Below are 23,694 nucleotides of genomic sequence, written 5' to 3'. Positions count from 1 at the left end.
TCTCAAACGTATCTATAATTTCTTATGTTCCATGCTACTTTTATGATGATACTCACATGTTTTATACACATTTTATGTCATTATTATGCATTTTCCGGCACTAACCTATTGACGAGATGCCGAAGAGCGAGTTGCTCGTTTTCTGCTGTTTTTGGTTTCGTAAATCCTACAAAGGAAATATTCTCGGAATTGGACGAAATCAACGCCCGGGGTCTTATTTTTCCACGAAGCTTCCAGAAGACCGAAAGGGAAACGAAGTGGGGCGACGGGGCGCCGACCCCATAGGGCCGCGCGGCCAGAGGGGGCCCGCGCCGCCCTATGGTGTGGCCCCCCTGTCAGCCCTCCGACTCCGCCCTTCCGCCTACTTAAAGCCTTCGTCGCGAAACCCCCAGTACCGAGAGCCATGATGTCTACGGGAGCTTCTATTCTTGTAGACAGTGTTGGGCCTCCAAGAGCAGAGGTTTGTAGAACAGCAGCAAGTTTCCCTTAAGTGGATCACCCAAGGTTTATCGAACTCAGGGAGGAAGAGGTCAAAGATATCCCTCTCATGCAACCCTGCAACCACAAAGCAAGAAGTCTCTTGTGTCCCCAACACACCTAATAGGTGCACTAGTTCGGCGAAGAGATAGTGAAATACAGGTGGTATGAATAAGCAGTAGCAACGACACCAGTAAAAGTGCTTTGCCCAGGATAGTAAACAAGCAAGTAGTAATGCAAAGATGAGTAACGCAAGAAAACAGTAAACAAGCAGGCGATAGCAGTATTTAGGAACAAGGCCTAGGGAATAGACTTTCACTAGTGGACACTCTCAACATTGATCACATAACAGAATAGATAAATGCATACTCTACACTCTTGTTGGATGATGAACACATTGCGTAGGATTACACGAACCCTCAATGCCGGAGTTAACAAGCTCCACAATTATGCTCATATTTTAGTAACCTTTAGTGTAAGATAGATCAAAAGACTAAACCAAGTACTAGCATAGCATGCACACTCGTCACCTTCATGCATATGTAGGAGGGATAGATCACATCAATATTATCATAGCAATAGTTAACTTCGCAATCTACAAGAGATCATGATCATAGCATAAACCAAGTACTAACACGGTGCACACATTGTCACCTTTGCACACGTGCAGGAGGAATAAAACTACTTTAATAACATTGCTAGAGTAGCACATAGATAAATTGTGATACAAACACATTGCAATCATAAAGAGATATAAATAAGCACTTCACTATGCCATTCAACAGTGAATAAGTATTCTGTGAAATATAGCCTAAGAGACCCACACGGTGCACACACTGTCACCTTTACACACGTGGGACAAGGAGTCTCCGGAGATCACATAAGTAAAACTCACTTGACTAGCATAATGACATCTAGATTACAAGCATCATCATATGAATCTCAATCATGTAAGGCAGCTCATGAGATTATTGTATTGAAGCACATAGGAGAGAGATGAACCACATAGCTACCGGTACAGCCCCGAGCCTCGATGGAGAACTACTCCTCCTCATGGGAGCAGCAGCGGTGATGAAGATGGCGGTGGAGATGGCAGCGGTGTCAATGGAGAAGCCTTCCGGGGCACTTCCCCGCTCCGGCAGGGTGCCGGAACGAGACTCCCGTCCCCGGATCTTGGCTTCGCGATGGCGGCGGCTCCGGAAGGTTTTCCGTATCGTGGTTCTTCGTATCGTGGTTTTCGCGACGGAGGCTTTATATAGGCGAAGAGGCGGCGCAGAGGGTCGAAGGGGCGGCCACACCATATGGCGGCGCGGCCAGGGCCCGGGCCGCGCCGGCCTATGGTCCGGGGGCCCGAGTGCCCCCCTCCGGTCCTTCCCGGTGTTCTGGATGCTTCCGGGTAAAATAGGAACCCGGGCGTTGATTTCGTCCGATTCCGAGAATATTTCGTTACTAGGATTTCGAAACCAAAAACAGCAGAAACAGGAGCCGGCACTTCGGCATCTTGTTAATAGGTTAGTTCCAGAAAATGCACGAATATGACATAAAGTGTGCATATAACATGTAGATAACATCAATAATGTGGCATGGAACACAAGAAATTATCGATACGTTGGAGACGTATCAAGCCACGATACGGAAAACCTTCCAGAGACGCCGCCGCCAATCCCATCTCGGGGGATTCAGGAGATCGCCTCCGGCACCCTGCCGGAGAGGGGAATCATCTCCCGGAGGACTCTTCATCACCATGATCGCCTCCGGATCGATGTGTGAGTAGTTCACCCCTGGACTATGGGTCCATAGCAGTAACTAGATGGTTGTCTTCTTCTCATTGTGCCATCATGTTAGATCTTGTGAGCTGCCTATCATGATCAAGGTCATCTATTTGTAATGCTACATGTTGTGTTTGTTGGGATCCGATGAATATTGAATACTATGTCAAGTTGATTATCAATCTATCATATATGTTGTTTATGTTCTTGCATGCTCTCCGTTGCTAGTAGAGGCTCTGGCCAAGTTGATACTTGTGACTCCAAGAGGGAGTATTTATGCTTGATAGTGGGTTCATGCCTCCATTGAATCTCGGGACAATGGATGTAAAGTTCTAAGGTTGTGGATGTGCCGTTGCCACTAGGGATAAAACAAAGCAATGCTTTGTCTAAGGATATTTGTGTTGATTACATTACGCACCATACTTAATGCAATTGTCCGTTGTTTGCAACTTAATACCGGAAGGGGTTCGGATGATAACCTCGAAGGTGGACTTTTTAGGCATAGATGCATGCCGGATAGCGGTCTATGTACTTTGTCGTAATGCCCTGATTAAATCTCATAGTACTCATCATGATATATGTATGTGCATTGTTATGCCTTCTTTATTTGTCAATTTCCCAACTGTAATTTGTTCACCCAACATGCTATTTCTTATGGGAGAGACACCACTAGTGAACTGTGGACCCTGGTCCATTCTTTACATCTGAAATACAATCTACTGCAATTGTTCTTTACTGTTTTTTCGCAAACATCATCATCCACACTATACATCTAATCCTTTGTTTACAGCAAGCCGGTGAGATTGACAACCTCACTGTTACGTTGGGGCAAAGTACTTTGATTGTGTTGTGCAGGTTCCACGTTGGCGCCGGAATCCCTGGTGTTGCGTCGCACTACACTCCGCCACCAACAACCTTCACATGTTCCTTGACTCCTACTGGTTCGATAACCTTGGTTTCTTACTGAGGGAAAACTTGCTGTTGTACGCATCACACCTTCCTCTTGGGGTTCCCAACGGACGTGTGTCTTGCACGCTATCACTGGCGTCTCCCCCCTTTATCTTTTATACTTAATAAGTCCAACATCTTCTCAATGGCGACACAGAGACTAAAGTTTCCAAACTTAGTAGGCGTCATGATAATTTTAGTCATGAACTTGCTTCATATGAGAGATGTCAAGCAAGAACAAATGAACACACAATGGTTTGGCTAGGCTATTTGAGCATCTCCCTTAGCACCCCCAAATGCACCCGAGTGCCCACCCGAGAGTGGGCTCTCAGTGACGCCTTCAAAATGCTGCCGGTAGTGGGCGCGACCCAAAACTTTGTCTAGCACTCCCACACCGGACCCGACTGGTAGGGGCCATCATGGGGGCTAGCAAGCACGGCCGCACATGCCCACTTCACATGTTCCCTAGACAGGAATTGGTGCTTCAACACGCGCCAATGACATCTGTCCACACATGTGATGGCTCTGTTGCTGTGGGCAAATGCACCCAAAAGGGCGGTAGCATGTGCCCCCAAAACAACACACCCGACGCTGTTGCCGGATACCCAGTTGGTGGCTCCGGTGGAGATGCCTCTTATTCCCGGGAACTTGAGCCAATCCAATTGATCAGTTGTAATGTATCCACACTCTCTATTTACCTAGAAAAGAAAGATAATGTAATATCCCAGGATTTGGGGTTACAAAAATAGAGGATACAGATGTGAGCATTGCATTCATGCATAGAAAATCTGGGGAATTTTCGCGCTTTAAAGTAAAACATGTCACAGTAACTGAAGTTTCACTTGACTTTGATGGAATTGAAGTAGCTCATCAAGTCCAGTGCTATAAACCTCAATGTGACTTTGTTAAAACCTTGTTTTGGGTCGAGATGATTTGATCTAAGGGGTTAGATCAAATGGAATTAAAACCAACACAAGAACATATTAATCAAGGATCAACTACTTGATCTTATTAAAGATCACAACATGGTATTCCTTGCCATAACATATGAACATCCATTTAATTGGAAATCAAGTAACAATAATTGGTGAAACCATTCTCAACTTCTCTTTTCCATGTCTTAAACTAATTCATGTTCCTACCATGAACCTCATGGTAATTCTTGAACTAAATTCTTGAACTCAACACCAACACAAGATTATCATTAAACCCTAGAGATGGGAGAAGTCTATACCATCCAAGAGATAAGAAACAAACTCTAAATTATTAACACTTAAAAGTTGAGCAACTACCTTGAGGTACAATTGAATTCACTTTAAAACTAAATACCAAATATAGCAAAACACAAGGACCTAATTGCATAAAAGCCACACATTCTTATTGCAATCATAACTTATTAAATATGTGGAATATTACAAAACTAAATTCGTTTACATTACGAATTATAGTTCAAACTATTTGAATAAAATAAACTATGAGTACTTTGAAACTCATATGATCATGCCTTGGTGAAATCAACAATCACCATTCAAAATTGGGGTATAACCCTTGTCTTTGACATTCTAATCCCAATTACCATATAATATAATCCCATATGATATAGTGACTCACCCACAAGCATAAAATCATTCCCAAGATATTTAGTAACAAAAGCCACTTGGCTATCCAAAAACCAATCACATGAGAGGATAATACCAATGCCACATAGGATGAAAATATCTACATAGCTTGCATCCTAAGCTATGCCACCTCATGCTTAAAGGATTGCTATGGATGAGAGCATGACAACCAAGCACCTTACTCATCAAATCAAAACAAGACTCACCCCCCTAAGTGTCATGATACTAGAGCTTGCTCAAGCCTATAAAAGGGAGTCTCACACTTCATCCATTCCATCATCTTGCACCATGATGCAAGAAAACCAACACATAGAGCCACTCCATAAAATAGTTAGGATCAAGATGAAGCAGCTAGGAGGTGAAGGCATGCCACAAGATGCATGTTTATCAGAATTCCTGAAGAACAAGCTACAGAAGATAACAAGGTAGAATTCTTAGGAAGACCACATATTTAGATAATCACATCATCATTCCTAGAGTAGAACCCTAGATTATAATCCAAGTCCTTGTAGAGTGAGAGGGGTAATTGGTACAACCATATCTAAATATTTCTAGTAATACCATAGGAAGCTAAACCTTTGACCATTATAAATTAAGTAATGATCATAAACCCTAAGAACATTAAGTAAGGAGCTATTAAGAATAAGATGCTAATTATAATGCCATGATTGTGGTTGGGAGAAATAGAAGAATAAGCCATAAGCTCAATCCTATAAGTAGATATCCTTCACCACATGAAGTTATAGGGAGATCAGTAGTAAGCAACCCTAGGCTTATATTCCAACCTTAACTTGTGAATCACTTGGTGATCATAAGTAGAATCCTATCACATCTACATTACACTTAATCCTTAATTAAAGAACTTAAGAAAACCTTAGAGTCAAACTCTATACTTTATATGGTGAGAAACCCTTCATCATTATAACCAAAGTTAACTATAAAAAGAAATATAGCTACTTTTGTACTTGAACAAAAGATTAAGGATAATACTAGAAGTCTATTGGTAAAAGATAAAAACCAAATTCTCAAGTCTTTTAGTAATTAAAGGAGAACAGAAACTGTTAAGCAAGTAACCATATTACTTTGGTTTGGGGAGATTAAACCCTAGCAAGTATAATATGGTGTCATCTCATATCTATAAACTAGAATTATATCTCAACCCTAGGGGTGTATCACTTGGGTGATCACAACTAAAACTTAAACCACAATTAAGTTCCAACCCATGTGTCATTAGGTAAATAATATTGGAACCCTAGAATTGTCCATCAATTAAACCTTATGTTCCAATTTGTTAACACATAATCTTGCACATCAAATAATAAGCAAGGGATCATTCCCCAAATGGAAACTAAGTCCTAACACTAATCTCTGAAATACTTTGAGTTCAAAGTATCAACTACAAACATTCCAAAGGATTTGATTCACAAGAAAAACCTAAGACTCAACTCTTTATTAATTAAATGGGCACATAAAATAATAGGCAAATGACAACATTCTCAAATCATAGAGCTAACTATGTGATTAAGAGTATTACCAAGACTTGGTAATATTTCTGTTATGAAGAGATCATCAATTTCCAACAACTTTAACAGAATAGTTCTTCCACAAGGAAAAGGAAATTAAAATGAGAATCTAAAACCCATGCCTATTTGCTATTATGAACAAGCCACAACTATGCATTATAATCCAATATTTTTTTTTGTTTCAAATAAAGAATGGTGTAATCGTCCTTGCACTACATCTTAATTCAATTAACATAACAAGAAACCTGCAAATAAAATTTGAATCCAAATCAGATTCAAATAGAAAATATAAAACAGAAAATAGAAAAAGCAAAAAGAGGAAAAATAAAGAAGGAGCTTACCTGGCCGCAGCCCACTAACAGTAGCCCATTAGCACCAGCCCAGCACGGCCCAGACCAGCCCACATACCTCTTCGCCTCGGATAAGATCGAAGAGGCGTCGTCGTCTTCGTCTCTGCCTCGCTCGCACGCACGGGAGGGGGACACGGCGACGAATTGAGCCACGTCCCGACCGCCATTGTGGACCGCACGACCGTCGACGACCGCTGGTGGCCGTATAAATACAGGGGAGGAACCCTAGAGCCTGGATTTCCTTCTTCTCGCCGCTATCCCGAAACCCTAACCCGTCAGCAACCACACCGCCACACCGATTCCGGCCACCCCCGGAGCCGCCGTTGAGCTCAGGAGGAGCGCCTCGACGTTCTCATTCACCGGGTGCAATCACGCGTTAAGGGGAGCTTGGAGGAGGGGAAATTTGGCCGTTCCCTTTCGTAGTACTGCGAGGGAAATGGCGACCTCCTCGTCGCTTCCGTCCTCGATCGACTACATCGACCAACTGGAAATCATCAAGGTGAGATTGCGCATCTCGTGAGCATCATATCGAGTCTTAGATCGCACCGTAGAGCCCTGTCACCGTCGATCACCGTCCGCCGCCGCATTACCTTGCCGCCGGCCACGCTCCGGTGACCAAACCGGGGCGGCGCCGCCACCATTATGTTCGCCTTGGCGTCCTCTTTCCAACAAGCCCGCGCATAGCCCCGCGGGAGACCGCAATCGCCGGCGACGACCTCGTTCTGCCGCCGGCCAGCAACCTCCTTGCCACGGTGGCAATTTTGACTTGGTCAAAGCCCGTGGCAGATGAGGTGGACAAACCCCACCAGTCATAGACTGTGGGTGTGCTCTGTCCGTGTAGGTTTAGTGATTTTGATATTATTTCAAATTCAATAATCCTGAAAATAGCATAAACTTTAGAAATTCATATCTAATTCATTATAACTCAGAAAAAGATAAATAAGATATCAATTTTTTTAGAAAAGTAAATTCTATTCAATAAAAATATAAAATGAAATTTTTATTTTAAATAATAAAATTTAATTGTTTACTACTTAAGCATTTTCTTATAGTCCTAAATTAAAATCCAATTCAATAATTAATTAAAGTTCTAAAAACAAAACAAAACCAGTAAGTAAATAAAGGAAACAATAAAACTAAATTTTCCTTTATTAATAACTTATTAAATCCTTAATAGGAGGATTTAAACCCTAATTAATAATTATCTTAATTATTAATTCACTAAAAATAATAATATGACAAATCCAATATTATTTTTATTTCAAAACTATTAATAACTTCAATCTTGTAATGAAGTTATTAACCTAAATACTATATAGTAATTAGGAAAACCTAGTTCCTTTATACATAAAGTAATTGTTCCATCATTTTATGTGGAACCCTAAAAACCCTAATCCATTCAGGAACCCTAGGTCCACAATTTCATGAGAACCTTAATTTGCTTCTAACCTAAACCTTAGGTTAGAACATGTGATCATGATACTTTGATTTCATTCATAGCTCCATAGTAGCAACTAAACAATTGCCAAGTCTTCCTAAAATAATAGAGACCCATCTCTAATACATTGGTATTACATGTGTTCATGCTTAGCTGATCAAATAGGACCAACCCTAGTTCCTATCTTCTGAGACACCAAACTTAGATATCCATGCTTAGCATCACCCCAATGTGATGAACCTCAGGAGCAACTATGCCAAATCTTGAGCATTACCTAACCATATTCCACTAAACCCTACTAGTGTTGGATACTTATCAACCATCCTATTTAAGGAGCCAATTATTCCTTACTTAATAGAACCAACAGTAAAACCTAGACCACCTCAACCCTAATTGATATACTTCTTATTATTTAAGAAGTATGTTCTTCAAAAGTTATTCTTTTGAAGTAAATAAAGAATCATCATCAATCCTGCTTATAAGGACCTATAAACCCTAGCTAGCTATCACCAATAAGATGAACCACTCCTGATAGCAACCTAGTATAAATAATTGCTTAGGATACCTAGGCTTAACTCAACCTTACAAGCCCTAGGTGTTGATGAATCCAACATTGTTGGGATCCATCTAACCCTTACTCCAGAAACCAATTGGAACCATAGAAAACCATAGAACCCCACAAACCTAATTATCATACTTGTTCTTTATTAAAGAACATGTTCTTCAAAAGTTATTCTTTTGAATTATATAATAAGTAATCATCAACCATGCACTATAGGACTTAAAATTGACAAATACTCTTTACCTATTATACAACTACTATTCCTTGGCGTGTATGATTGTTACTATGCATTTTACCACCTGCTTATGATTCTAAAACAAAACAACCCTGAATAAGAAACTTGTTTGTGAATCACTCTAAAAGTGCAACACACCCTGAACTAATTATTACCACTCACTAATCCTAAATCATCGGGGTTAGGACACGCTTAGAACGATTGCATCGCATACTTATGCATTATTGCATCCTTGCCAATCTTTTAAACATCGTCCTTACCGGATGATGATGTTATTTCAGAATTTGGAGTTATTGCGTATCGAAGACCTTGTCTGCATAATCTTGCAGTCAAGAAAGGCAAGTTCATCACTTGCTCATGTCATTTGAGTATTTTTACCAAATTACTTGCAAAGTATTATGTTTATCACTATTGCATAAAAAGCAAAACCACTATTTTCATAACTATGAATATGACCAAGTGGTGGGCAATGGAACCATGGAATGTGTTGATATGGTGGAGGTTCCATTGCAAAGGGTTTATATCCATCTAGGATTAAACAACAAATGTCGTCCAGTGATTCTTGTGCCGTAATACCCGTGTTAACCATAAGATCCGGAGTGGGACGGAGTAGTCAAAAGTGTTTCCACCTCTCGTTCATCAACGGACGCGCTTTACCGTAGTACACTTGTAATCCAAGGGGCAAGCGGTGAGGCCGGGGAGTCCTAAGTCCCCACGCGCATTGTCCGTAGTACACTTGTCGCCCGAAGGAGCAAGCGGTGAGGCTGGGGAGTCCTAAGTCCCCACGGTATTGCGGTCTATGAGGGGTTGCAACGACCGACGAAGGTATCGGGCCGTCGTGCTCGGTATTAGTCGAGGTCGGATGGTATCCTTTGGATACGCTGACCGGCGAGGACCCAAGGTCGGAATTGCAACAAAGGGTGGGTGTTCGAGGTAGCGGAGGAACATGATTGGCTAGACCTTATACCGGGCCTCACACCAAAGGAAGTGTGGACGGGAAGATCACCCGGTTGGCACCAAGGTTAAGATCTCTTATGGGTAAAGCAACACACCTCTGCAGAGTGTAATGAATCGTGACCTCGTCACTCCCTCGTTCGGGATATGGAACTGCGAACGCTGCCGGAAAGGAACTCCATGAAGTTCTAGTAAACTGGTGAAGGCTGGCGGACATAGTTCTTCTGAATAAAAGCAACCTTTTGAAGAAATGGTTATGAAAACCTGCATTGGTATTAGACTTTCTGGTCTAATACCGTAGCTAGTGCATTAAACACCTCTTTCCTATAATGAAATTGTTGAGTACGCTCGTACTCATCCCACTCTTAAATCCCCTGCTTAGATATGGAGGCATCGAAAGATGATCTACAATACAACTCGAAGGCCGAGGAGTCCACAACTACTTCAAGGGACAGGACCCTGTCAGAAGAGTCAAATACTACATCCAACAAGGAGAAAACCTAGATTAGCCATAGAAGGGAACTAGCTTCCTAAACATAGCTCCTATTTAGCTAAAATCTATTCATAGCCTCTATAGCTAGTTAAATACTCTACAAATAGAGTTCGTGATAAGACTAGACTACGAGTCGTTCTTCTGGAATTTATTTGCAGTTTTACCTCATTGTAAAGTAGGAGGCTGTGATGATCTTATATAATAGAGTTAATGTTGTAATTCTATAGACATGCCTTGGACCCGCATATGTTTCTGTTGTACCACTCTGAGCGATATAATACTAGTGGAACGGTGTTTCATTGGTGTTATATCAGACTTGCATACTACACCATGCAGTGGTATGCCGGGTCACCACAGATAACTCCTAATATCATCGCGCACTCCAAGCTTGTAGATGACAATTACACACGGGCGAAATTCTAACCACTCCTGTAGATGCCATGATGAAGGGGAGAGGAAGAGTAGGGGGAGGAGGGGAGAAGAAGGAGAAGATGAGAGGGAGGGGCACCACCATCCTCCACAAAGGAGACGGGGATAAGAAGAGAGGCAGGGTGGGCCCACATGACTGAGACACGATGCAGATTGACGTGTCCTCAGTGACCGGAAAAGAGACGCTTCGGGTATCATATTTTTTTATTTAAAAATGAGAAGCCCCAACTTCCGCAACTTCAACATTACATACACATATATGATGTGAATGAAGAGAATGCATCATGAACAATCCACCATATGTTATGCGAATAAAGAGAATGCAGCATGGAGAACCCGTGCACGCAAACCAACTCGCAACACAAAGAGCGTGAGCCGGAAAAGCGTGGTGGTACGGCAAACAAACTAGTTACAGTGTTGGTATGACGACATTGTAGACAAAACAAGCTTCCTTGTTCCACAATAAGGTTTTAGAAGACAAATCATAGTACATAATACTATACAGTACGACATATCGATGGAAGCGAACAACATGTTGAGGTGTGGCGACAGCGAGAGCAGAGCAGCCTCCGGCCAACATTCTTTGGAGGTGGCCATCAATTCTCGACAAGAGTCTTGATCAGTTCAGCAAGATGCCCTAGCTAGTTGACTCGTAATCAAATCCTATCACCCGATTTGATCTGGCAATAAATTTAAGGAAAAAAAAAGGAAATCTGCTCCGGCGGTGAGCAGAGAGACAGAGACACCACAAGAGAGATCCCGTCCCGCACGCCCGCCCGCGCCGTCACACGCATCGTCCTCCTCCTCCCTTGCTCCACCGGCGGCCCGAGACTCTATAGAAACACTCCTGCGAGGGAAGGAACACTGCGTGTCCGCCTGGGCCTCTCGCTCCCCCTCCCACCCCAACCGCCCGCGCTCCCGAACCCAATCCAACCCCCATCACATTATCCGCGTGCGCGCGCGCCGGCGAGCCTCGCCGTGCCCGGTGCCGGTGGCGGCGCCGCCGCGGAGTATGGCGATCCGCGGCCCGGACGCCGCCTCCTTCTTCCCGCTCACGCTGCTCTTCTCCCTCGGCTTCTTCTGCGCCCGCTTCGTCCTCGACCGCCTCGTCTACAAGGTACGGAATCACCGCCGCCTCCTCCTCCTCGCCCGCCCAGATTCGCGTCGGGTTCCGCGGGATCTCTCGCCCCGCTGGGTCTGCGTGGTGCCTGCTGCTGCTCCATGCTCGTTGATGTTGCCGTCAATCCGTAACAGATTGCCTCGCGAATATTTATAAAATAGTACTATAAATCGTAACTGATCAATGTGATCCGGCTAACTTAAGGAATCACCCGTGCGCATGTGATGCAGACGCGCCTACTGTCAACTTCTCATTAATGCCTTATTACTTGTATCTGCTCTCTGGGATCAATGTGGTGTGGTTTCCCTTTGCCTGTACTACTGAACTTACTGTCATCTGACTATCTGAGTCTGGGCTTGCTTGTTCTTCTCATGCCTTCTGCTGGCTCAACCACTCTCTTGCAAACAAATGTTTAGACCAACAGCCCTGTACTTGAACAGCTCTGTACATGACGCGTTACTGTCACCTTTTATTGAAACAATGACGCACTACTGTGCTGGATTTTTTACCGGTGGTTTCGGATTCACTGCGTAAAATCCACATGCAGTATGTTATCTCCACTGAATAATATAATTATTTTGTGTTTATGTATCAGTTCCTCTTCCTCTCTAGAGGGACTGATAATCATAAAGCCAAGCCCCTGTCTTATCTCTGCTTTATTTCTGTAGTTCCTGCCCAGTTTTTTTTCTTCTGAAACCTCAGCATGAACAGTTTCTTACATCCCCGAGCATCTGTCAATCTGACATGCACGTCTTATTTTCTGTCCATGTGCATATATCATTTCAGCCGTTGGCGGTGTACCTTTTCACTAGCAAGGCTTCAAAGTTGACGAATGATGAGGCCAGGCAAGCAAAGATTGTCAAGTTCTCAGAGTCTACTTGGAAGCTCACGTACTATGCTTCTGTCCAGGCATGGGTCCTCTTGATAATAAAGCAGGAACCGTGGTCGTTGGACACAATGCAGTACTTCGATGGCTGGCCGAGTCAACCCATTCCGTGAGTGCAAACTCTACTTGTATGAATTTCTGAGCTTACTGGGGGTTACAGTGAGTTTTTTGCACTGATACATCACTTGGTCCCGCAAATCTCTTAGAACTTGAGAAGAAGTAACTTGTTTTGTTTGCAATATATTCTCCTCTAAATGTATTCAAACCTGCAAATTTCAGAATATTCCACAGCATGCATACAAGTTGCAAAAAATATGTTGTTAGCAACCACATACTTTACTGAGCCCATTTCACTTTAATAATTCTTTGACATGTGATTTCTAATAGCTTTCTTACCTTGATAATGTAATCATACTTAACTTCACCCATTACCAGCTGTAGCCATAATAAATTAGCTTTAGAGGGGAAAATGCAAAGTCAGGATGCTGTTCTATCATTTTTGTGACCATGCGATGCTCGGAAATCATCCCTGTGTTCATTGTCACACAGATCAAATGGCTCGGAGTTTAAAATTTTCACATATACTAACAGGAATTCTCATTTTGATACACTCCCGGTGCATATTGTTAGTTTGGAACTATTCAACCTGTTCTTTGAAATGAAGTGATATTTTTCCCTTTAATCTAATATATATGTTTTTTTGGTCTCTCAGGTCCTCGTTGAGACTTTTCTACATGTGCCAGTGTGGGTTTTATATCTACAGCATTTTTGCTCTTATTGCTTGGGAAACACGCAGAAAAGATTTTGCTGTGATGATGTCTCATCATGTAGTAACATCTGTTCTTATTGGATATGCATTTCTGACTGGGTAAACCTTTATTGAGCCTCTGATAGCGTCTTTTCCGGATTTCAACTGTAGATGTTTCCTATTTGCGGCCTGTTGGTCATTATACATACAAATCCACAAGAATTCAATGACCGTACAGTGTGCACTGAAGTCTGACGATTATTTTGATCATTCAGTTGCATACTGGTTTGACCTTGAATATCCTGACAAACAAATGTGATTACATAAAAAAATATAAATTGGAAAGCAGAATGCAATGGCAATGATAGATTAATTTCAAGCTTGCTGTTGATATGACGAATGTTTTATAACCTCTTGTACCTGCAGGCTGGTCATGCCATGTTATACTACATAGATAATCATCGTGCTTCGTTAGAACATAAGATAGTCCACTGCTTGTAATTTAGCCTTTTACCTTGCAGCGCAGCTATATCATATCACAATAGTTACAGTACATAAATATTTCTGAAATAACTATGCACACTGTACTGCATTGGTTTCTTTTTCCACCTTTTCTTTTGTATGAGCATTTATGGGTATAATTGACTTCTATAATATCAAGTGAGATCAACATTTGAACACAGCTCTAAGACAAATGAAGTTACGCTTTCTGCAGATTTTTTCGAATCGGGACAATTATTCTTGCTTTGCATGACGCGAGTGATGTGTTCCTTGAGACTGCCAAATTGTGCAAGTACACAGAAAAAGAACTAGCAGCTAGCTTGTTTTTTGGGCTTTTTGCTCTATCCTGGCTCCTATTGCGTCTGATTTACTTCCCATTTTGGATAATCAAAACCTCAAGGTTTGTTGCTCTTTCTCTAACAATTTCTGGTATTCTTAATTGGTTATGAGGTTCAACCTTACCATTATTGTTCTTACAATGCCAGCTACCAGTCCATCATATCCTTGAGGAAGCTGGATAGATTCCCAACGACCTTGTACTACATTTTTAACACAATGCTTCTCACATTGCTTGTGTTTCATATGTATTGGGGGAAACTCATATTTTTAATGATAATGAGACAATTGAATAATAAGGGAAAAGTTGGGGAGGATGTTCGATCAGGTAAGAATTATTTTCTTTGGTGCAATCGCTTGTTGATGATTTCATTCACCCATTTCTGTCCTAAGTGATTGTATGCTGATAATCTATATACTTTTTTTATTTCCTTGTAAATTTGCATTGCCCCCTCCCCTTCCAGAAATGATAAATTGTAACCTTGTTGGCCATTTCTACATGAAACAGGAGAGCCCTACGTTTTAAAATGAAAAGAGGGAAAACCAGTAGGGATACCCATATGTCATATATAATTAAATAAAAACCCCACATTTCAATTTTGGCTAGTTGCTTGAATAGGACATTCACAAACATTGATCAGATTGCCTTTATGGCAAGTGGCTCTAGTACACCCTTTGGGAGACTCCTTCCATCCTAATAATCAGAGAAAGAGATTTGAATTGCTGTTGGACCAAACTATAGTAACCTAGGGTTTTCATTAGTTCTGATCGTTTAAGTTACTGAATTTCATCATAATGCAGATTCAGAGGATGACGACTGATGGGGGTTATTTCTTTGACAACTGTGGTGGGACCTATCTTTGCTGATACCTTCCTTGCCAACTCACAAAGTAGATTGTGTTGGTCTTGGCAAGCTTGTACGAAGAAAGTTTCATTTCTGTATATTGCCTTGTGATATCAAAGATTGCTAGATCAAGAAACTGAGAAGGTTCTATATATAGCGGGTATAGCTTGCAACTTACTTGAAGGTCCCTTCATAATTTTCGGTTCATCTTTTTTCTTAGTAGAAAAGGCTTAAGAGGTCGTTTCCTGTAGCTTTTCCCCAAAGCTTGGAGACTCCTCTGTACCATGATTTGTATACTTTTGACTATGAGTAGGTTTAGATCTAATTCTTGGGAATAAATTGATTTTTTTACCGGGAGTTAATCACACATGTCTTATTGATGTGCAAGAGTCCCCTGCAGCTAGATATATAATTTTTTACGGCATTAGGTTATCTCAGTTTTGACGTTTGTAACTCTATACTTGAGTACCAGTCCAATGTACATATGCTTAAGTTCCTTTTTTTGGCGTTCTTTTCAGCTACTGCTCTTCTCTTTTGAAGAATATATCGATTATTATTTCGTGAAGCTTCGGTGGCATAACAAATATGCAAATGTGGTTAATGTCACCTTCATTGAATTAGGGAAGCTTTTCTTTTCCTACCAATCAATTTTTTTTCATTAATCATTAAGCATAATTGCAATCATGCCTGAGGCCACTAACAAGGGAGGCTGATGTCTCAATCATAAATATTGTTTCCGCACAAATGAGTAGCCACCTTGACCTCTATTAACAACGGTAAACTAAAATCTATTAGATCTCCCAACAAGTTGTTTCTGAGATCATTACTCAGTAACAGCTCAAGTGGATTGTTGGAGATATACACTACTGTACTGAAGTTCAATTGCATTGAGCTTCGTAAACCGAGTCATGAAAATAAAAAAATCCCTCGATTGCACGTTCTGAAAATAGAGTGTATATGAAACTCACATGCTCTTACTCCAATACACTCAAACAGTAGCTAACTGTTTAGGGCTAGAACATGCTTACACAACCCAAGAAATACAGCTCCACGATACATTTAAATCTCTACGTACCCAACGCCCACGAGTCCAATAAGATACATTTAAAAACTGACAATCTGGTAACGTTCCAAGTATAATCTAGTTAAAACTGTAGCTTGGTTCATTCAAGCATCCTTGATTCATTGTCCTAAACAACACCTTTTTTGGACACCGAATACTTTCAATTGAAGCACTGCTGTACTTATCAGTGTGAGCACAAACTGGTCCTCTCAGCACAAACATGACATGAACCACACGCATCCTGCTACTAATTTAACCCGTGAAGTCGATATATGGTTGTGCTCGCATCTAAACAAAGCATGTAAATAAAAATTTGTAATTAAAAAATTCACACGTGACATGTATGCTATATTATAAAAGTAGCAATTGCAGTACAAAAAAATATCAATCCTGTCTTCTGGCTGTACAAGAGGCTATCTAATTTTACAAGTATGAAAGATCAAAGAAAAAACAACCTAAATGAAGGAAAATCAAATACAAAAGGCAACCTCTACATCAGCCATGTCACATTATCAGCATGTTTTTGGAATGACATTGTCTGATTTCTTTAGCTTAGCGTTCTTGCATGTACTTGTAGCACCTTTGCCTTTCCCGCTGAAGGTAAGTTTTACATCCTGCATCACTAGATCATGGCATGGGATGGTGTCACTGCAGTCTAGCTTGATAGCCTCTTTTGTCCCACTCGTGCCTCTTATATTCTTGAACTGGATATTACTTAGCTCCACCGCCGAAGTTTGTTTCTTGCATGCCTTGGGCTGCAAAGGATCGTCCATATAGCAATAATTTTGGTCAATGATTATTGGATTCTTGACCTTGTCCATGATGATATCCTCAAATGTGATGTCCTTGGCATATCCCTTTCCTCCTTGCCACGACTTTATGCGTGCACCATTCGTCGTGCCAATAAGGTGTGCTTTGTTGATAGTTATGTTGGAAACACGAGCTTCAGAATTTTTGTCACCTAAGCTTCCGACACTGATTCCGTGACCCGGGCCGCATGTTATCTTTGAGGCGTACAAGTTCTCAGTTCCAGTCTCGATAGACATGCAATCGTCTCCAGTTTTAATGTTGCAATCCATGACTTGTATATCCTTCGTGCGGGCAATGTGGATGCCATCGGTATTAGGGCTGTCTCCGGGCGCAACGATCGTGATATGCTTTAGAACTACGTCCTTGCAATCTTCCACGGACATATGCATTTGCTGGCTGTTTAAGAGCCTGATATTTTCTACCTTCAAGTGATTGCACTTGCTGAGCAACAACGCCGTGGGGGCCTCTGTACACTTGAGGTTCTTGTCGATTCGGCACGAGTTCTTCCACCATACTTCACCTTTCCCGTCCATAGTCCCTTCACCCGACACGGTTAGCTTATCAACGTTGTTAAACATAATCCACTTATTCATGTTCTCCTTCGGCCAAGATGATCGTTCGGGAGCTACCAACGTTCCGTCGAGCTTGAATCTGACGCTCGACTTGCACTGCCCCGAGAAGGTGGTCTGCTTGACGAGAAATTCCTTCTCCTTCGGAACCAACATGGTGGCTGGCTTAGACGATGAGCAGGCCGCGGCCCAGGCTTTCCGAAACGCCGGGGTGTCATCAGTTTTGCCATTGCCAACGGCTCCGTAGCTAACCACGTTGAACTCCGCGTCCTGAGGAGCCTTGGTCTCTTGACCAAGTTTGCGATGTCGCTGGACAGGTCTGTCGTTTAGCGTATCGGCCTTGACGCTCCTCTCTCCCAGTCTGCGGTGCACGGACTCTGTATGCATGCCGCCTGTTAATGCAAAGGCAATTGCCGGGAAGATGAACAATAACAGCAGGAAAAGCACTGCCAGGACGACCTTGCGAGATGCCATGCCCCGAGGTATAACTGCGCGTATGTTCATCTCGTTCGGCCGGCTTGGAACAACTCGATTGAATTAACCTCAGCTTGAGCTACGCGAGGTGATATGATCGATTCTGGGGCTTGATTGCTGTATGCTCTCACGGCTGGTGTTTGACGACGAACAAGGCAGGTACGTGCCTGTACCTTTATAGTAGGCTAGCTAGCGTGGTAGCTTCCCGACTCGGATATTAGCAAACAGCCAGTCAGACTCGGATAATCAGCAACATCCAACAGTCAGATGCGGATTTTCTTTTAGGGAACAGACTCGGATACGAAGGACTTGCGGTCGTGGAATACTATTAGATGAGGGTGAGGCTACAGGCTCATGGAATCAGCAACTGATCATGCAGCATTTTTAAGCTGTGGATATTCCGATTATATTGAGCATACCTCTCAGACCAAATACTGAAGATTTTGTTGCCTGACACTTTGACAACAGAGGCGCATTTTGAGTTAAATCTGCCTGCAAGTGCATGTTGATTTTGACGTTTGGCTGCGAGACAGGCAGTGGCGGACCTAGGATTTTAACAGAGGCTTTGCTCGATGTGGAGGACTAAGAGAAGAAACATTCATCAATTTATATGTACACAACTCAATATATACAGCTCCCTCCAATTTACTAGTGATTGCCGAACTTCATATATATATACCTCGCCAGCTTCTTCATCATCGGAGTTATAGCCTTCTCCATCATCGGAGCTATCGCCTTCTCCATCATCGAAGCCGTCGGCTTCATCCTCACGGCGGTCGACCTCCATTCCATCCCAGAGGGATTCAGATACGACGACGGAGATTCAGCTGGTTCAACATCGGGGGCGTCGTGGATTATACCCTCGAGAATTTCTTCCTGTGCTAGGTCTCTGCTAGGTGAATCCATAGTTTCTGCAAAATCGCACAATGTTATTTCAAAATGCACGCTATATCATTTTTCAAAATAATCATATTTCTATTTGCAAAATAACCCTATTTCTATTTGCAAAATAATCGTATCACATTCTATTTTGCAAAAATAATCCTATTTGTATTTGCAAAATAATCCTATCACAGTCTATTTGCAAAAACTAATTAATCTTAGCATCTTACATCCAAAATTATTATGTCCAAAATTTTATTATCTTAGCATTCTCCTTATTTGTTGCCGATGTTTTCTAGTTTCTATTTCTATATATTTCTAATCCATCTCTAAATATTTCTAACAAAGAATAATAGTATTTCTATTTTTCATATTTCTATCAAAGAATAATAATATTTCTCCTAATAATAATAGTTCATAAATAAAATTGCATATAAAACTAACATATATAAAATTTCTATTTCTCCTAATAATAATATCTATATCTATTTCTATTTCTCCTAATAATAATAGTTCATATATAAAATTGCATATAAAAGTAATCGTATATAAAATTTCTATTTCTCCTAATAATAATATCTATTTCTATTTCGCCTAATAATAATAGTTCATATATAAAACTAACAGATCTATGTTTTCTATTTTCTATTTCTATATATTTCTAACCCATCTCTAAATATTTCTAACAAAGAATAATAGTATTTCTATTTTTCGATTTCTATTTCTCCTAATAATACAAATATTTCTGTTTCTCCTGATAATAATAGTTCATCTATAAAATATATAAAATTTCTATTTCTCCTAATAATAATATCTATTTCTATTTCGCCTAATAATAATAGTTCATATATAAAACTAACAGATCTATGTTTTCTATTTTCTATTTCTATATATTTCTAACCCATCTCTAAATATTTCTAACAAAGAATAATAGTATTTCTATTTTTCGATTTCTATTTCTCCTAATAATACAAATATTTCTGTTTCTCCTGATAATAATAGTTCATCTATAAAATTGCATATAAAACTAACTTATATAAAATTTATATTTCTCTTAACAATAATATATATTTCTATTTCTCCTAATAATAATAGTTCATATGTAAAACTAACATATCTATTTCTTCTAACCCTAACATATTTACTAATTAACATAAACAACTAAAATATAAAAAACAAAAAACAAAAAATAAACATGGTCGGAGGCTGCATGAGCCTCACCGGCGGCGGGTCGAGGTGGCGGCGGGCGGCGGAGGCGACAGCGAGGCGAGGGCGTGCACGGGAGGCGCGGTGCGGCGGAGGTGACGGCGAGGCGACGACGGAGGCGAGGTGGCGCGGATCGGAGGCACGTGGGGCCGGCGTGCGCGTGCAGCGACGGCGACGCGTGACAGCGAGCGCGAGGGTGACGGTGAGGCCAGCGGCGGCGCGGTTGGGTAGCCTGAGGGCGTCCTGTCTGCTCCTTGCGCGCGTGAAAATGGCTAAGTCCCGGTCAGTGGAACCGACCGGGGAATACGCCGCGCTTTTATACCCCACCTTTTGTCCCGGCTCGTGGCACGGTGCGGGACTAAAGGGGGGTCTTTAGTCGCGGCTCGTGCGTGCGGGACTAAAGTGATGAGGACATCCCTACCACATTACTACCTCCGTCATTGCAAGATGAAGATGAAGCTGCTGTGAAGCTCAAGTCCAATGAAGTTAGGATTGGACCTATTACAAGGGCTCGTGTGAAGCTACTTAAACAATAGGTGAACTTGTTTCTAAACGATACTTTGATTGATGAGAACTTTATACTGCCTAAGTCCTGTTACTTATGTATGATCAGGTATGAAGAGGGAGCAAGCATCGCACGAGGGGGAGACGAGCAGCTCGACGTGAAGATGGATGTGAAGCTGGACATGGAGTTGGACATGAAGACATCCCATGGACGCGCGAGGGAGGAGCAGGAGGCATGCGCGAGAGGAGAAGCCAAAGTCCAGGCCAGTCCAGCATCCGGTCAGACCGGCCGCCACGTCGGCGCGCCCGGTCCGACCGGGCGGCCCACCGGATCCAACCCGGCGCCAACCGGGCGCTACGTTGCAGAGAACTTCCAGCCCCCGGTCAGCACCCGGTCCCTGGCCCGGTTTGAACCGGACCGGCCGGTCCCAGACCCGGTCGACCGGCCCCCAGACCGGCCGAGTGCGAGTCTGTCTCGACCAGATCTATTCTGGGTCGGTTATTTTCGTACTTTTTCGACCGGAGATCGTCCCGGACGCCTATATAAGTACCCAGGACACCCCCAAAGTTGCTTTAGACCACGTTTAAGATAAATCCTAGTTCTTAGTTGTTTGCTCTGCAAAACTATTGAATCCCTACACCATATTGCTTGCTTTGGTGTAGATCTCGGTGTTCCATTGGGAATTAGAAGGTTGCAACTTACCGCTTCGTGGTCGGCAGCTACGTGCGCAAGTGTGTGGAGTTGCGAATATCTTGCAGGGTTGAGAGTTGTTGCATTGGCGACAAGGACCAATCAAGAGATCTCGTTGCGTCATACAAGTTATCATCCACTTCATCAAGTTATCTCCGCTGTGTTCGCCCCGTGATCATCATCACCACCGTTGCTTACTGAGAAGATCGGGCCACCCCTTATCATCTTGGTATCAGATTTCAGTGTTTCCTCGGTAAGCCATCCACAATCCACCCCATAGTTGAGTTGTGAGTGGTTTCCTATCCGGAAAAAGCCATAAAAAGTTAGGGTTAGGGTTTGCCATAGCCTTAGATTAGACTAATTTTGAGTTTTAGTTGTTTTTCGTAGTTGTTTTTGCGTATCTTTTTCTTCCATCTAGTATTGTTAGGGTTTGTGTTTCCGCTTTCATCTAGAGTCAATTTTTGTTGCTCCGAGTCCACATAACATACAGTGTGTTTGTCCAAAACATAGTCACAGCCTTACGATATAAGTGACTAGAAACTTTCCCAGAAGAGACTAGTTTTACCGCTCGACATGCTGCTCTTAGGGTTTTGGTGCTTTGCATTATCTGTTGGCCGTGTTATCAAGGAGTTGAGTCATTAAAAAAACAAAAAATTGAAAAGAAGCAAAAAGAGCTACATAGTTGCGTGTTATACAAAAAGAAAATCAATAAAAAGAAAAGTGAAGTGCTAGTAGAATCAAGTGAAGGCCTAAGTTTACTTTAACTGCACCCGTAGTTGAGAATGCCTGTCCCGTGGAGCTTTGCTAGCGTCTCTCGAGTGCATTGCAACCTTTCCTACAAATAATTGCATTGTAACATTTATCGCCTTGTGTGAGTATCATTGGTTGTCTACGGTCAGCGCTAGAGCTTGTTATTGGTGCAAATAGGTAGCCCACCTAAAGCCCCACATATATCCTGATTTGCCGTGTGATTTGTTCTTATACCCTTGATATTCGCTTCGCTACATCCGTGCACTAGTTGTCACTACAAGTGGTAAGCAATACTAATTCACCTTGGAGCGGTAAGATTTCCTTTTCTTATCAGTTTTGAGTGAGTTGTGAGAGTACCACCATATATTGTGTACGCAATGGTGGTAGGCTCTGATACCAAGATGATAAGGGGGGGCCGATCTTCTCAGTAAGCAACGGTGGTGATGATGATCACGAGGTGAACATGAGATAACTTGATGAAGTGGATGATAACTTGTATGACGTAACGAGATCTCTCGATTGGTCCCTGTCGCCAATGCAACAGCTCTCAACCCTGCAAGATATTCGCAACTCCACACACTTGCGCACGTAGCCGCCGACCACGAAGCGGTAAGTTGCAACCTTCTAATTCCCAATGGAACAACATATCACACAAGACATTCAGATCTACACCAAATCAAGCAATATGGTGTAGGGATTCAATAGTTTTGCAGAGCAAACAACTAAGAACTAGGGTTTATCTTAAACGTGGTCTGAAGCAACTTTGGGGGCGTCCTGGGCACTTATATAGGAGTTCAGGACGACCTCAGGTAGAAAAAGTATGAAAATAACCGACCCAGAATAGATCTGGTCGAGACAGACTCGAACTCGGCCGGTCTGGGGGCCGGTCGACCGGGCCTGGGACCGGCCGGTCCGGTTCAAACCGGGCCAGGGACCGGGTGGTGACCGGGGGCTGAAACTGCTCTGCAGTAACCCGCCCGGATGGCATCAGTGTAGCGGCCGGTTGGCGCCGGGTCGGATCCGGCGTGCCGCCCGGTTGGACCGGGCCAGGGACCGGGCGCGCCGGCGTGGCGGCCGGTCTGACCGGATGCTGGACCGGCCTGAACTTTGGCTCCTCCTCTCGCGCATGCCTCCCGCTCCTCCCTCGCGCATCCATGGGGTGTCTTCATGTCCAGCTCCATGTCCAGCTTCACGTCCAGCTGCTCCTCTTCTCCTCGTGCGATGCTTGTCTCCTCTTCATTCCTGATCCTAACTTCATGAAAGAATTACCTGTTGTTTAAGTAGCTTCGCACGAGCCCTTGTAATAGGTCCAATCCTAACTTCATTGGACTTGAGCTTCACAGCAGCTTCATCTTCATCTTGCAATGAAGGAGGTAGTAATGTGGTAGGGATGTCCTCATCATCTCCCCCCCTTCAAAAGGCGTCGACCTCGACCCTCCAAGGTCTTCTCCGTCATATGGTGTCAAATCAGGAACATTGAAAGAATTACTAACACCAAACTCATCAAGTGGAA

At 42.6% G+C, this 23,694-nt stretch overlaps 2 protein-coding genes across 2 annotated transcripts; one reads left to right on the top strand and one right to left on the bottom strand.

The window, feature by feature from the left end:
• The first annotated feature begins 11,809 nt into the window (after positions 1-11,809).
• LOC124708237 (ASC1-like protein 3) lies at positions 11,810-15,608 on the top strand. The gene is made up of 6 exons (XM_047239926.1): positions 11,810-11,914; positions 12,704-12,912; positions 13,516-13,671; positions 14,267-14,452; positions 14,538-14,716; positions 15,190-15,608. The coding sequence occupies exons 1-6, from the start codon at positions 11,810-11,812 to the stop codon at positions 15,207-15,209; spliced, it is 855 nt and encodes a 284-aa protein (XP_047095882.1). The 3' UTR covers positions 15,210-15,608.
• Positions 15,609-16,807: 1,199 nt separating this feature from the next.
• Positions 16,808-18,148, bottom strand: LOC124647458 (polygalacturonase QRT2-like). The gene has a single exon (XM_047187402.1). It carries the CDS (start codon positions 18,146-18,148, stop codon positions 16,808-16,810), a length of 1,341 nt encoding a protein of 446 aa, XP_047043358.1.
• Positions 18,149-23,694: the final 5,546 nt, after the last annotated feature.

Source organism: Lolium rigidum, chromosome 4 (assembly GCF_022539505.1).
Source record: "Lolium rigidum isolate FL_2022 chromosome 4, APGP_CSIRO_Lrig_0.1, whole genome shotgun sequence".
Classification (NCBI taxonomy): Eukaryota; Viridiplantae; Streptophyta; class Magnoliopsida; order Poales; family Poaceae; genus Lolium; species Lolium rigidum.
The sequence above is the reverse complement of the archived record's forward strand: the minus strand, read 5'-3'. Positions and strand labels throughout refer to the sequence as shown.

Bases quoted from the DNA above. Each gene is read 5' to 3' on its own strand.
- LOC124708237 (XM_047239926.1), top strand. From the start codon at position 11,810: ATGGCGATCCGCGGCCCGGACGCCGCCTCCTTCTTCCCGCTCACGCTG. The intron at 12,913-13,515 runs GTGAGTGCAAAC...TTGGTCTCTCAG, and splicing joins TGGCCGAGTCAACCCATTCC to GTCCTCGTTGAGACTTTTCT. The intron at 14,717-15,189 runs GTAAGAATTATT...ATCATAATGCAG, and splicing joins TGGGGAGGATGTTCGATCAG to ATTCAGAGGATGACGACTGA.
- LOC124647458 (XM_047187402.1), bottom strand. From the start codon at position 18,148: ATGGCATCTCGCAAGGTCGTCCTGGCAGTGCTTTTCCTGCTGTTATTG.